Consider the following 13,636-nt stretch of genomic DNA (forward strand, 5'->3'; position numbering starts at 1 on the left):
GGACCAGAAACATTATCATCACCCAGAGCTTGTTAGAAATGCAGATTTTTAGGTCTGTCCAAGAATAGCTGAATCAGAATCTGCATTTTAACAAGATGATCAGGTGAACAGTAAAGAAGCACTGTTATAAGTACATGTGCCTATAAATTGTTATCATTGCCATTAATTCAGTATAGCTGTGATAACAAATGCCAAAACAATACTACCTTTTCTGAGTTGTTATTGCTCCAGACATTGATGTGAATTATGTAATAGGAGTATGGGAACATGTAAGTTACCTAAGCCACAGAAATTTTATTTATGCAAGTAGCAACTTGTGTACCAAGAAAAATTAAACTGTTGTAACTTTCTTGTAGTCACTTCCTTCTCCATGGTACACAGTTGCACATTATTAACTATTGCTCTAAGTACTGTACTTCTCTTATCATACTAGATACAGGCTGTCTCTATTAAATATATGCCAGGGTGACAGAAAATATTTATAACCCTAGGCTCAAATATTATTCTGTGATACATTTATATCATAGTTACTGGGCTTAGTGCCATCAATTTTGCAAAATATACGGATTCTTTTGCTTTTTCAACAAAGGAGGTGAATGATTAGGAGGTAGATTTGAGTGTTAAATCTTAAGGGATTAGCTTACAAGGGACTCCAGTTACCCGGGGATAGCTACTCTAGATAAAACGTTGTTCCTGTAAACAAGTGAGTTTGGCTAGCCCTTCCCTCCCTAGCATGGTTGACTTTAGTCATAATAATACCTTTCTTCTTTCTAGCCAGCTGTTTATTTTCTCTGTCAGCCTCCCACAGACTTTAAACTGACAGTGGAAAATCCCAAAGGTCGGATAAAAATAGGAATATATTTCCCTTGGCTCCTAGAGGAGAGCAATTAAACAGGTTCCAGCATTGTTAAAAGACCTTTGCGGTTATTAATTTATAGAACTGGTTGTTATCAAAGACGCATCACCAGAAGAGTGGAGAAGGCCATTTAAAGTCACCTAGGTCATGCTAAAGTGTTCAGAGGCATACTTCCTCAAAAGGGTAAGGGACAACAGAGTAGACCATAGGGTTATAGTATTTTGCTTTCGATAAATATCTACAACAATTGTCGTAGAACACTATGAAGAGATTGTTCCTGTCTCTCAAAGGAAGTGTATGATAGAAATAATAGAAATATTTCTAATAAAAATATAAATATTTCTAAAAATCTTCTAATAATAGAAATGTACTGCAAATAACAAAAATGATGCTGTTTTAAAATAACAAAATCTAAGACAAAAGAAATTAAGGATGCTACGTGTATACCCTTGAAGTAAACCACTGCTAACCCATATGGGGGAAAAATGCAATAGAAATGAATAAATATGAGAAGAAAAATGTAAAAGGTGATAAACATTCTTAATTTGTGCCTGATCTAGAATGTTAAATGAATAACCAGAATGTAATTATATGTGTGTGTATCTTCACTGTGCCCCACAGTGAAGTTTAATTCACACAGGAAATAAACTGACTTATGTCAGTTAGCAACCTTTGCAATAAAATAGACTGTATTCCATTCCTCGGATCCTAAATTCTTTGTCTGCATCTCTATAGACCACCTATTTTGCTGAATTTATTCACTTTATGTTTTTAAATTCAAATACTTTGACCGAGTTCAGATGTAATTGAATGAAGTTAGGCAGCAAATACCAAATAGCTAATGTAACAGCATTTTCTGAGGGACTTTTCTAGACAGAGCTTAAATGAACTCGTCAGTTCAATCAAAATTATGGTCCCCATCTTTTCTTATAATATCATTAATTCCCTGCAGGAACCCCTTGAGTTTTTCCCAAACCCTTTAAGCAAACTTTAATATGAACTCAGGTGCGTGAATTTTAATTCCGGGACACTAGCCCAAAGCACCTGAAAGAACACTTGAACCTGAGCTTATAAAGAAACTTTCCTGGTGGAAGGAGTCTTCCTCTGGCAGGATTTCCTGTACAGAGGTTGGGGCATTGGGAGGGATTATACCTAAAATCCTGTTGTGAAATTAGGGCTGTTAGCTCCTATTTTTGGAGTCAAACCATACTATTTTTCTTTACTATTATGCTTGTCTTTCTGTTATATGAATTATATTATTAAATAAGATACACTTTAGATATATTTAATATGACATGAAAATTTTTTGGCAGATTATCAAAAAAATTTGTATGTCACTCATATCAATAAAGTAGTTTAAAAAAATGGTAACCTCTGTTTTATGTCAGTAAGACATTGTAAATACTCAAGACTGGACATTTATTACAGATGACTTGACTTAAAAGATTAAGGAGAAGGATGTGAAATTAGGGCAAATTTTTTGTTTCATTTTATCATAAAGATTATGACTTGGGAGAATACAGCTAAAGAGACGGAAGGGTTCTCTATTCAAATGTAAATTGGGATTCTTTAGGATTTCCAGTGTCTTACTGACAATACAATAGGACTTACTACTGGCTTTTCAAAAACTCCTTTATTGATACATGATTGACATACAAAAGTTTTTTTTTATACCAACCAGTAGCTTTTAAGGTACAAATGCTATTAGCCTCCGAGAAGGGAACTGAGTAAAGGCATTGGAACAGAGCCAGGGAAAAAGTCCTTCAGCTGTGCCTACTGCAGGACTGAGGGCAAAGCTGGGGAAAAAAATTAGAAACATAAATAGAAACAAGGTAAAGAGATACTGGGAGGGCAAGTAAATTCTAGGGAGGAACCAGAACAACTACCAGAAGATGCCTGTGAACCAGGCCAGGGGATATTTCCTTAAATCAGCCCCAGCCTAACAGAAAAAACCAACGTTCTCAAATTTCCTCTTCACTTCAATTTTACTGAGAGAATACCTCCATCAGTGAAAGATGTTTCTTCTGAGAAAGAGAGAAAAGCCAAGACCATACATTCCGCATGGGACTTTGATGGAAAAATGCTCTTTCTTCCCTGCTTCTGCTGATTGGTGGTGAAACCAAATGCATACCCATCAACAATGAATTGGAAAGCCCTGCTGGGGGAGTTGTTAGTCTTCTTGAATTGATTGCCTGTCCTGAGTGAGGTTGTTTCATTTTATCATACAGAAAGTTGGAAACTGGTGAGAAATGAACAGATAGAGCAGCATAGCAATATCCTGTAGGAAAGGCAGGGCTGCCAGGGAAGGCACCATAGCCAAAGCTGGCCCATAGCATGAGGAGGGTGAGGAAGATGGCTCTGGGGGAGAAAAGAATGGGCATTTGATGAGGAAGTATTGGGGAGGAGAGGCATAACCCCACAGATGGATGTACTTCTGATTGAATTCTACAGTAACTGTATATGGGTGTTATAGGATCCTAAATCAGAAAAGAAACACTAGTTAACCCAAAGGGGGAACTAAAGGAGTCAAGAAGAATAAACCATAAATGTGGTATAGGGGAGCACTCTCAGAGGAATACCTCCACAATGAGGTGACCATTGGATCCCTTCTCAAGTTCCCCTCTGAGCTTAGGAGGAAGGCCCAACTTGCTATTAACTTCAGTGATTCACACTATTTGACTCTGAATTTTTAGTGAAGGTCATATGTAGTTTTCCTCCTTAAAAGAGGGAATGTCTAAATGTTGTACTGAAGAGGATATTTATTGTCAAAGAAGCAATGGGGTGAGAATGACCATTTCCTTTGGGGATAATCACTCCGATGGTGAATCCCTGAGGCCTTATTTTGGGAGATTTCATGGTTTATGCTGTCATTATGGGGTGTGCTTGTTACTTTTGAGGTAACTAGATATAGAAATAACAGTGCTCACTGCTGTCTAGTCTGTTTTATCCTCTGGGATCTACCTCTGTGCAAAGTCACTGCATTCTGCAAGCCTCACACTATATTAATCAGGGTAATGAGGTCCTGTCATGTTAAATCCAGACTAGCCCATTTGGTAGGTGTCCTTAACCACTCTTAAGTCGTGTGATAAAACAATGATTCTTGACGTCAGAAGCATGACATCTTCCCTTTGTTTTAGAAGTTTGAAGAACAATATCTGTATGTAGTAAATGACTGGTTTAAAATCCTCATTTGTCTTTGTAGCATTACCATGTATCCACCAGATGTCACTATTACAGTCTGTGTTCAGTTTTTTTGGCTTTACTGACTAATGTTTACAAAAAGGCTCATTTTGGAGGGAATGCTTTATCAACAGCTTAATGACAATTCCTATTAGTGTGCTGCTATGTATAGTACTATATCAAGTTTCTGACCTGAATATTTTTTGTGGAAGTGCTTTTTTCTGTCTAAAAGCATCTGATGAGAAATTTCCCGGTTATATATTTTATTGTCTTACTTAGAGGAAATGTAGGTATTTAAACAAATAAATGTGTGGTTGATCTTGAATATTGCAGGACTAGGGTCTCCAACACCCAGTAGTTGAAAATATGAGATAACTTCTGGTTGGCCTCTGTATCCACGGGTTTTACACACCTGGAAATTCAACTCCCAGTGTCAGTTGGATGAACCTTAAATGTGGAATTCAAGAGAGAAAGAAATCTGCATTTAAGTGGGCTCATGCATTTCAAACCTGTGTTGTTCATGGGTCAACTATACTTTAAAAAAAAAAGTCACTAATGTGACTAACACATTCAATTTCAGTATGAAAACAGGACTAAGATATTCTGAATTGTCTTTACTCATAGCACTTCTGACATAAAAAATGTGGTTTTCCATACTAACCAATTCTCCTACAATTCTAATGAAGTCAGACTTTACCTGAAATTAATGACAGATCACTCAGGTTAGGGGCGTAGTCCCCAAGACTACTCCCCAGATGCCAACCGAAATTCTTGGGCCTCTGACACTTCTGACCAACCAGCTAGAAACTGGGGGTTCCCAAGATCCCCTCCTCCTTTTCAGTAATGTGCTAGAACAACTATCAGAGCTCTGGAAACACAGTTTACTTACTATTACTGATTTCTTATAAAGGATAAAACTTAGGAATAGGGCCTCCCTGGTGGTGCAGGGGGTTAAAGACACAGCACTATCAAGCTATCAGCAGCCAGAGAGGTGACCCACATGGCACAGGAGACCTCTCCTGTCTTCCTCGCTGCTCCCCTCAGCAGTGTATTTCAGTGGATCTGCCTGTTCTGTTCCCCACTGTCTGGTGAATCTTCTCACCTCCTGCACCTTTGGTCTACACCCCAGTTCTTGCATGCTTCAATAAATAAATCTTAAAAAAAAAAAACACAAAAACTCAGAAATAGCCAAATGGAAGAGAGCCAGAGGGCACATATTGGCAGGAGGCAGAGGAAATGTAGAGCTTCTGTGCCCTCTTTAGGCACACCCTCATCTCATCACCTTCATCGTGTTCACCAACTTGCAAGTCATTCAGACCTCATCAATTTGGGTTTTGTTTTTTTTTTTGTTCCATTACATAGACATGGTTGGTTAAATCATTACACATTTTTTGATTACATCAACCTTTAGCCCCTCTCCTCTCTCTTCAGAGTAGGGTGAGCTAAAAATTCTAATTCTCTAATCATAAGATTGGTTCCTCTAGAACCAGTCCCCATCCAGTAAGAGTTATCCCATTAGCACAAACTCAGGTATAATTTAAAGGGTCTTGTGATGAGCAAATAAGATTCATCATAACATTCATTATAGCATATGATGAATCACCCTTATCATTCAGGAAATTACAAGATCACTAAAAGCTCTTGTGCCAGAACCAGGATGAGAACCAAATATATATATATTTCTTACTTTACTGTAATATCACAGTCTGTAAGTCTTTCAAAATATTTTCTGACCTCATTCATATATATATATATATATATATATATGAATGAAGTCATATATATATAAAGTGTATATATATATAATATATATATATATTTCATTCCTTTAACTTCAAAATGTTCTAGTGAGCTTCCAAGGGATGTCCTACCAAAGGAAAAGTTTAAGAAAAGTAAAGGGAAAATATTTCCTTTCTTGCTTTGAATTTGGGAGTTGATATTAGTTAAGGTAAAAGATTAAAAGTGACTTCAAGAATGAAGAAGATCAGTTCTCTTACATATTAGCTTTCCAAGGTAAGGAGTGCAGCTTGCAGAACAACTTTGTTCTATATTTTCATTTGGTCATAGCAACCTAATCAATGGCATGGTTCAGTCTGGGTTGCTGGCAATTCCAGCCAGCAATAATGGGAAAGAAGGAATAGAGAGGGCATGCTGGCTTCCATAAGGCTAGGCCTAGAAGTGGCCCATATCATTCTACTTGCTTCATCGTTAAGAATTTATTATTTTTTTGGGCCTTCCCTGGTGGTGCAGCGGTTGAGCGCTGGGCTGCAAGGCTGCCCGTAACCTTTGCAGCGCCGGTTCGTTCCCCAGCCACCGGCAACGGTCCCACACACAAAAAAAAATTAATTAAAAAAAATTTTAAAAAGAATTTATTATTTTTAAAGATTTATTTATTTATGCATACAAGAACTGGGGTACAGGCCAGAGGTGCCGGGTTGGGGGAGGTGTGAGAGGATTCACCAGAGACAGAGTGGGGAACAGAATAGGCAGATTGACTGAAATACACTGCTGAGGGGAGCAGCAGGCAAGACAGGAGAGGTCTGCTGCACCATGTGGGTAGCTCCCTGGTCGGGGATCGAACTCATGCTGCAGAGGCTGCAGATAGCTTCACAGTACTGTGCTTAACCCCTTGCATCACCAGGGAGGCCTTCGTTAAAAATTTAGTTATATGGTCACCCTTAACTGCAAGTGGGGCTAAGAAATTTATTTTTGTGCCAGGAAAAGGGGAGAATGGATTTTCGTGTTCAACTCACAGTTTCTGCCATGGTGCTAGTGGTTCATTGGTCTGACTGACAAAGACCTTCAAAAGTGCTTTTTGGTGTCTTTTTCAGGAGGTCCACTCAGTGTACAGAATTTTGGCTGGGATTTTGAATATTGGAAACATTGAGTTTGCAGCTATTTCCTCTCAGCATCAAACTGATATAAGTGAAGTGCCCAATGCTGAAGCTTTGAAAAATGGTAACTATTTGATGCCTATGCACTGTGTTGCCAAAGTACATGTTTCTTTCACTTTTATTGTTTTTCAATTTGATAGAAGATAGTGTGACTATTGCTGGTCGTTCTACAGATGCTGAGTGTTTTCATTAGCCAGTGTTCCTCAAAAGATGTCTTATAGATAATCAGTCACTTTCCCTAAACTGTAAATAGGTGTTCTGCAGAAAAGTATTCCATGGTAGGTAGTAATTCTGGGCAATAATTCTCAACACTGGTTACTTTTGAAAACCTTCTACAAATTAAAAACAAAACAAAAAAAGCAAGAGGATAGACCCCATTCTTAATCCACTGAATCAAAAAGGGGAGAAAGTATGAATCTGTTTTTAATATCCTGCAGGTATTCACAGTGACAAAAGAAATGAAATCCTGAGTTTGCAAAAAAAAAGTCCCTTTTGTGTTATACTACAGAAACTTAAAAAAAAATTATTAATTTTTTAATTTTTTTATATCATTGTTCATTTTCAAACAACATTTGCTTCCCCCCATCCCCGCAGGTGCAGTCCCCATGGAACCTCCCTTTCCAATGTACCCGTGCACCATCACCTCAATTCCCTGTGCTCCTCCCTCCCTCTCTCTGATCCCTCTCCCTCCTCCCCCTTTGCAGTATGTCTTTGATCCACAATTGTCTATTTTTGCTTTGTTGTGCTTTGCACTGTTATTATTTTTTACACCGATGTCTTATTTGGTTCCTCCACATTCCTGCTATAAGTGAAATGATCTGGGCCTCCCCGGTGGCGCAGCGGTTGAGCGCTGGGTTGCGAAGCTGCCCGCGGCCTCTGCGGCGCCGGTTCGATCCCCGGCTGCTCTCCGGCCGCTGGAGGAGGGTCCCACATGGCGCGCAGACCTCTCCTGCCGCCCGCTGCTCCCCTTAGCAGTGTACTTCAGTCCTTCTGCCTGCTCTGCTCCCCGCTCTGGCTCTGGTGAATTCTCTCACCCTCCTGCGCTTCTGACTGTACCCAGTGCTTGTATAAACAAACAAACAAACAAATAAATAAATAAAAAACATGCCTCTATAAAAAAAAAAAAAAGAAATCATCTGATAATTTTCTTTTTCCTTCTTGCTTATTTCACTGAGCATAATTCCTTCTAGCTCCATCCACGTTGCTGTGAATGGCATGAGCTTATCCCCTTTGATTGCTGAATAATATTCCATTGTGTGTATATATATATATATATATATATATATATATATATATACACATCTTCTTGATCTAGTCATCTATTTTTGGGTACACTACAGAATTTTTACTTTAATATGCTAATGTGCTTTGTACCCTCTGAGAGTCTATAGTCCATAGCTATTCCTCCCACTTATTTGACCAAAGACCTCTTCTTCCCACTTGTTGTTTACTAAATACCTGTGAAGAGCTTCAGACAGTTTGAGAGATAGTACATCAGCCTGGATGCATCTTGGGGCTAGAGACCTGACTTGTTTATCTTTGAGTTTGAATTATCTTGAATAGTACCTGGCACGTAGCAAATGTTGAATACGTGTTGGCCGAATAAGTGGATAGATGACTGCATTATCTGGTGTCATCTTTACCCTATATTCCAGCTGCATCTGTTCTGTGCATCAGCCCTGAAGAGCTTCAGGAAGCCCTGACCTCCCACTGTGTGGTCACCCGGGGTGAGACCATCATCCGAGCTAACACCATTGACAGGGCTGCTGATGTCAGAGATGCCATGTCCAAGGCTCTATATGGGAGGCTCTTCAGCTGGATTGTAAATCGCATCAATACACTCCTGCAACCAGACAAAAACATTTGGCAAGTTCTCCTGGGGAATAGAGGCCTTGGGGAAACTGTCACCAACTCCTGTGTCTCTTAGAGTTTGTGAGAGGAAGCAGCTGGTCCTCTCTTGGGTTTTCTTTAACAAAACTCTCAGGCCTTCTCCTTTAAAAGGAGAATGGGATGCAGAAGAGCTGAGATGACACTCAAGAGGTGCATGATCTGCTGTATTTTAAGAGATTGGCTGGGAGCTGGACAATCTCTACAGCTTAATCAGCTAAATGTCCTAAATCACAGATTTCTTACCTATAAAATAAGCATAATAAAGTCTTTGTGATAATGTTGTTTTTAGAATCAACTGAGGCATTTCATATAAAGTATAAAGCACAGTACTTAAATTGCTACTGCTGCTGCTGTAACTACAACAACAACGATTACTACCACCACCACCACCACTACCATCTTTCCCCCCAAAACATTAGTGGTCGCTATTTTGTGGAAGAATTGACATCATGTCCTAAGGAGTATTCTTCCAATTAAGCTTTGCCGATAGGTGGAAGAATTAGTGAATAGCAGCAGCAGCCCCTTCAAACACAGAAGTTTCTTTAATCAATATGTGGTGCTTTTGAGTAAGTTTTTAAAAGATTCTACAGCTTTAAAAGCAAGGAAGATGAAAACACTGTTGAAAGACTAATGGACCAAATGGTTTAAGACACAAACTCTTACTTCCCTTAGAGATAACAGAGTGCCGCTCTCCTTGAGTGGGTACAGGTGTTCATTAACACATGGGCACACATATTCTCAGTGGTCCTGCACTGGTCGTTTTCTCCCCTAAAGGATTTTATTATTTTCTCATGCAGTAATGCAGATGATGGGATGAATGTGGGCATCTTGGATATTTTTGGATTTGAGAACTTTCAAAGAAATTCGTTTGAGCAGCTCTGCATAAACATCGCCAATGAGCAAATCCAGTACTATTTCAATCAGCACGTTTTTGCTCTCGAGCAGGTAATAGTAAACTTTGAAGTCACCAAACATGATGGGGGGTGTTGTCTTTAAGCTGCCCACAATTTGAAGCAGAAACTCTGTTATTCAGAGTTATTCAGACAAATAGGAAAAAGATTCTGAAGAGAAAACCACTGGTGAAGCAGTCTTGTCAAAATAAATAGGCTAAATTTAGTCTGAGAAAAAGTCATCTTGACTTCTGTGGAAAGGTATATATTTCCTCACTTGAGTGGTCTGGTGACAAGCCAATTATTTAGATATTGCTTCCAAGTTGTTTCATGCGTATTTCCCCCAATGCTGCATTCTTTTCTACTTTATTTAACCAAAGATAGCTATGATTGTGTCTAAATGACACAGGATGGTCTTGGATTCAGGACACAGGTTCTTGTTGTTTTGAGCAGCAATTCCTAATACTGACTGCTTACCTCCCAAACTGGCTATCCTCATCCCCCAGCTTGTACATATGAGATCCCACAGGAAATGGAGTAATGTCTCCGGGGAAAGAGTAAGCTATATCCTTGGTTTTCTTGAAATGGAAGTTTTTCCCCTATGAATTTAGCGGTAACAAAACAGGATGCAAAGCTAGTGGATGCAAAGGCTTCTGCTCAACCCCAAACACTAATCCAACACCTGAAGGTCCTGTATTTGGTAGTTACAATTAATGAACCGTTCTAGCCAACCCTGTTGTTTTAATGTGGGAGTGAGGATGCACAAAATGTATTATGATTAGTCAACATAGTGAAAGACCTGGAGTGAAAATACTCAGTATGAGAGGTGGATACATCCTTACAGCACTCCTTTCTCCAACCACCCTACCGCCCTACATAGAACTTGACGTCATTTCATTTATTTATCTGGGAAATCTGGAGTTTTTCTAGTTTTCCTGTTCAGAATGATTCCTTTACAGAATCTTCTGTAGAAGATAGAAGTCTTCTTTCTTCCTGATTTAAACTATATCTGTCACCAAAAAAAAAATATATTTTTTAGCTTCTCTTTCTTTCTGTATTAGTTTCTAAATTATGAGTTACCAAGTTGGTGTTTGGGAGGCAAAGAGCTGCCTCTTCTTTTGCTGACTTCAGCTGCTGCCTCAGGCCACCCCAAAGACTTAACCCCAAAACTTCAAGTGTTACATGCAGAAGTATCCTTTACTACATACATAAAACATACATTCATTCAATGTTGCCAGACTTGGAAAGTACAGTACAAAGCAGCTGGTGCTACCTAGGCCAGTATCAGGCCAGAGATATTCATAATCTGTTTCCTTTCAGATGGAGTATCAGGATGAGGGCATTGACGCTACCCAGGTAGAATATGAGGACAATCTCCCCCTCCTAGACATGTTCCTCCAGAAACCCCTGGGACTGCTTGCACTTTTGGATGAGGAAAGTCGATTTCCCCAAGCAACTGATCAGACTCTGGTTGGTAGGTAACTCTTGGAAAAGGCAAAATTTGGCTCTTGTCATCAAATAAATGGGCTTTAAATAATTTGCCATGTATTGGTCATCTGGTAGAGTATGAAGTATAGACGCTTTTAATGAATTGAAGTCTTCGGCAAATGTCCTGGTAGAATTTGTATCTTAAACTCATCACCATCTCCCAAATCCTCCTTACTTTCCTATTTCTGCCCCAAAAATACCATTATCCTGTGCCCATATAATTTTTACACCTGCTTTTTTCAACACTTGTTTATGCCCCCAGATCCCCATTCACCTCTAGTCCACATTTGCGTAGCAGCCCCTCTTGTCTCCTGCCTTCTAGACTCATACTTTCCTGCTCTAGCCTCGACATCTAGTGAATTTAGTCTTTCTAAAGCCATCTTTTCACTAGGTCACTGTTATCTACGGGCTGCTTATAAGACATTTCCTCTTGGCATTAAAATCCCTTTATACTTCACCCCTCCAATCCTTGCATCTCTTTAGTACTTAACACAGTTTCTCACAGAGTAGGTTCTCAATCACAATAATAGCCAAAAAAGCCTTTTCTCCAGATGGAAAATTGGTTTGTGTGAGACATTCATTTCTAGAAGTTGTAATTTTAACCCTCAGTGGTTTCCTTTTATCTATAAAATCCTCATAAATTGCCAAGATGAGTTTAAACCACTATTGCATTGCTTCCATGGAATATCTTTATGATTCTAAGACTAATTGGCCAGATTTCTAGTGTCATCAGTGTCCATGCTAGGAGTTTTTAAAGATAACAAAATATAAGTTCTTAAGGCACAACTTAACACTAAAACCAGCACAAAACAACTAAGGGAGGACTCAGTTATAAGCCCATCTCATGTGGTGTCTTTATCCACCATGGTAAATATGACGATAATATCAGGCTGCTCTGAAAGCCCTTATTCTGGATCACTCTTGGTTTAAGGAGCATGTTTATGTTTGAAGGAGCAAACAACTCATGTTGTAACTTTTAAATATGAAAATCCACAGACAAATTTGAAGATAATCTACGATGCAAATACTTCTGGAGGCCCAAAGGAGTGGAGCTGTGCTTTGGCATTCAGCACTATGCTGGAAAGGTGAGAGAATGTCAGTTATCAAACCTGGTTTTAACAAGGGGTTAAGTGTTCATATCAGTCAGTCTGCTGCTCACAAAATTGCTTGCAGATTTCTTTATCTTTCTAATTCTTCTTGAACACCCAGTCATAATTCCCAAACTTTTCCATTGGTACCACTCATAGAAAGTTTCCCCTGGTAAAGAAATAATTTCTCATTGGGGTGGCCTGAAGAGCTGCCATCTGCTTCTCACCTGAGGTTTGGCCCTGAAGTGACAGCATTCTGGAGAGAAAACGTAGTGTTCTCAGTGTTTAGTGGTGAATGTTCACATTCTAAATTCATCTGGAGATGTGTCGGTGATGGGGGAAGTTAATATCACGGTGGGGCTCAATTTTTAGCACTTTAAGTATATGCCTCCAGGGCACCATGAAAAAAAATTCACTTCAGCATCTCAATGTTAAGTTTTTACAATATTAACTGAAATTTCCACTTCATACACTGTGACTGGGTCTCAATTTCATGTTCTTGAAGGAGATTAGTGATTGATGTAGGAAATCCTCCAGTCTTGTAACCAACAGCTCACACTTAAGTTACTCTCAAAGAAGTCATTTGAATTATGCCTAGTTGCTTCTGATGGGGACTGCAGAGACTCTGGGTACAAAAACTTGAGAAGTTCAATAAAAAGCATTTTGGATTATTTTGTTGATTTAAGACTCATTGAAATTATTTTTCACATGTATATCATGACATTGAAATTAATTTTGCCCAATAGAAGAGTTCTTGACGGCAACTCTAATGCAAGTAAAGGTAGTTATTGTTCTCTCCATGTAGTACATGGTGGTGTCTATTTTGGAACTTTGCAATCAACAATGGACTGTGGTGGAGGACTTAAGAGCTTTGGTGGTAGGAGAGCTTCAGTGACCACACCTAAGGGAAGAACTCCTATACTGTTAGAAAATTTAAAAGGATATGAAATAATGATATAAATCATTGCCGTTTTCCCCTCAAATGCTTCATTTACCTTAGCATTCATGTCTAACCACATATTTATGTCTTCCTTGTCTGAGATACTTGTTTCTTCCCTAAACTTTGCCATCCTCCCACACCTGTCTTTTCTGCCTTCCATTTCTTTCCTCTTCCCTGCACCTCTTTTTCTGTGTCTCCGTCCTTTTACACCTATTTCCTATTACTTACTGCTCTTTCTCCTTTTTTTTTTCCTTTCTAAATTTGGGGAGAAAAAAAAAGGATCCTTTTCTTTTTGGACTCTGCATCTTTTCCCGAATTCTTGTGCAACTCAATGCTTATTTCTCTGGAACATTCATCAAAATTTTTACTGACCTAGATCCCCTCTCTTCTGAGAATTGAGAATTGCTTAG

At 39.0% G+C, this 13,636-nt stretch overlaps 1 protein-coding gene across 1 annotated transcript in view; it reads left to right on the forward strand.

Moving 5' to 3' along the window:
- MYO3B (myosin IIIB) overlaps positions 1-13,636 on the forward strand; it is a 165,548-nt gene that overhangs the window by 46,170 nt on the left and 105,742 nt on the right. Inside the window, exons 10-14 of the mRNA XM_054699457.1 lie at positions 6,868-6,994; positions 8,586-8,796; positions 9,618-9,765; positions 11,031-11,184; positions 12,195-12,283. Coding sequence (XP_054555432.1) covers positions 6,868-6,994; positions 8,586-8,796; positions 9,618-9,765; positions 11,031-11,184; positions 12,195-12,283 — 729 coding nt within the window. The remainder of the gene's footprint in view (positions 1-6,867; positions 6,995-8,585; positions 8,797-9,617; positions 9,766-11,030; positions 11,185-12,194; positions 12,284-13,636) is intronic.

The sequence above is a fragment of the Talpa occidentalis genome, unplaced genomic scaffold, assembly GCF_014898055.3.
Source record: "Talpa occidentalis isolate TD23 unplaced genomic scaffold, MPIMG_talOcc4v2.1 talOcc4.3, whole genome shotgun sequence".
NCBI classification, from domain to species: Eukaryota; Metazoa; Chordata; class Mammalia; order Eulipotyphla; family Talpidae; genus Talpa; species Talpa occidentalis.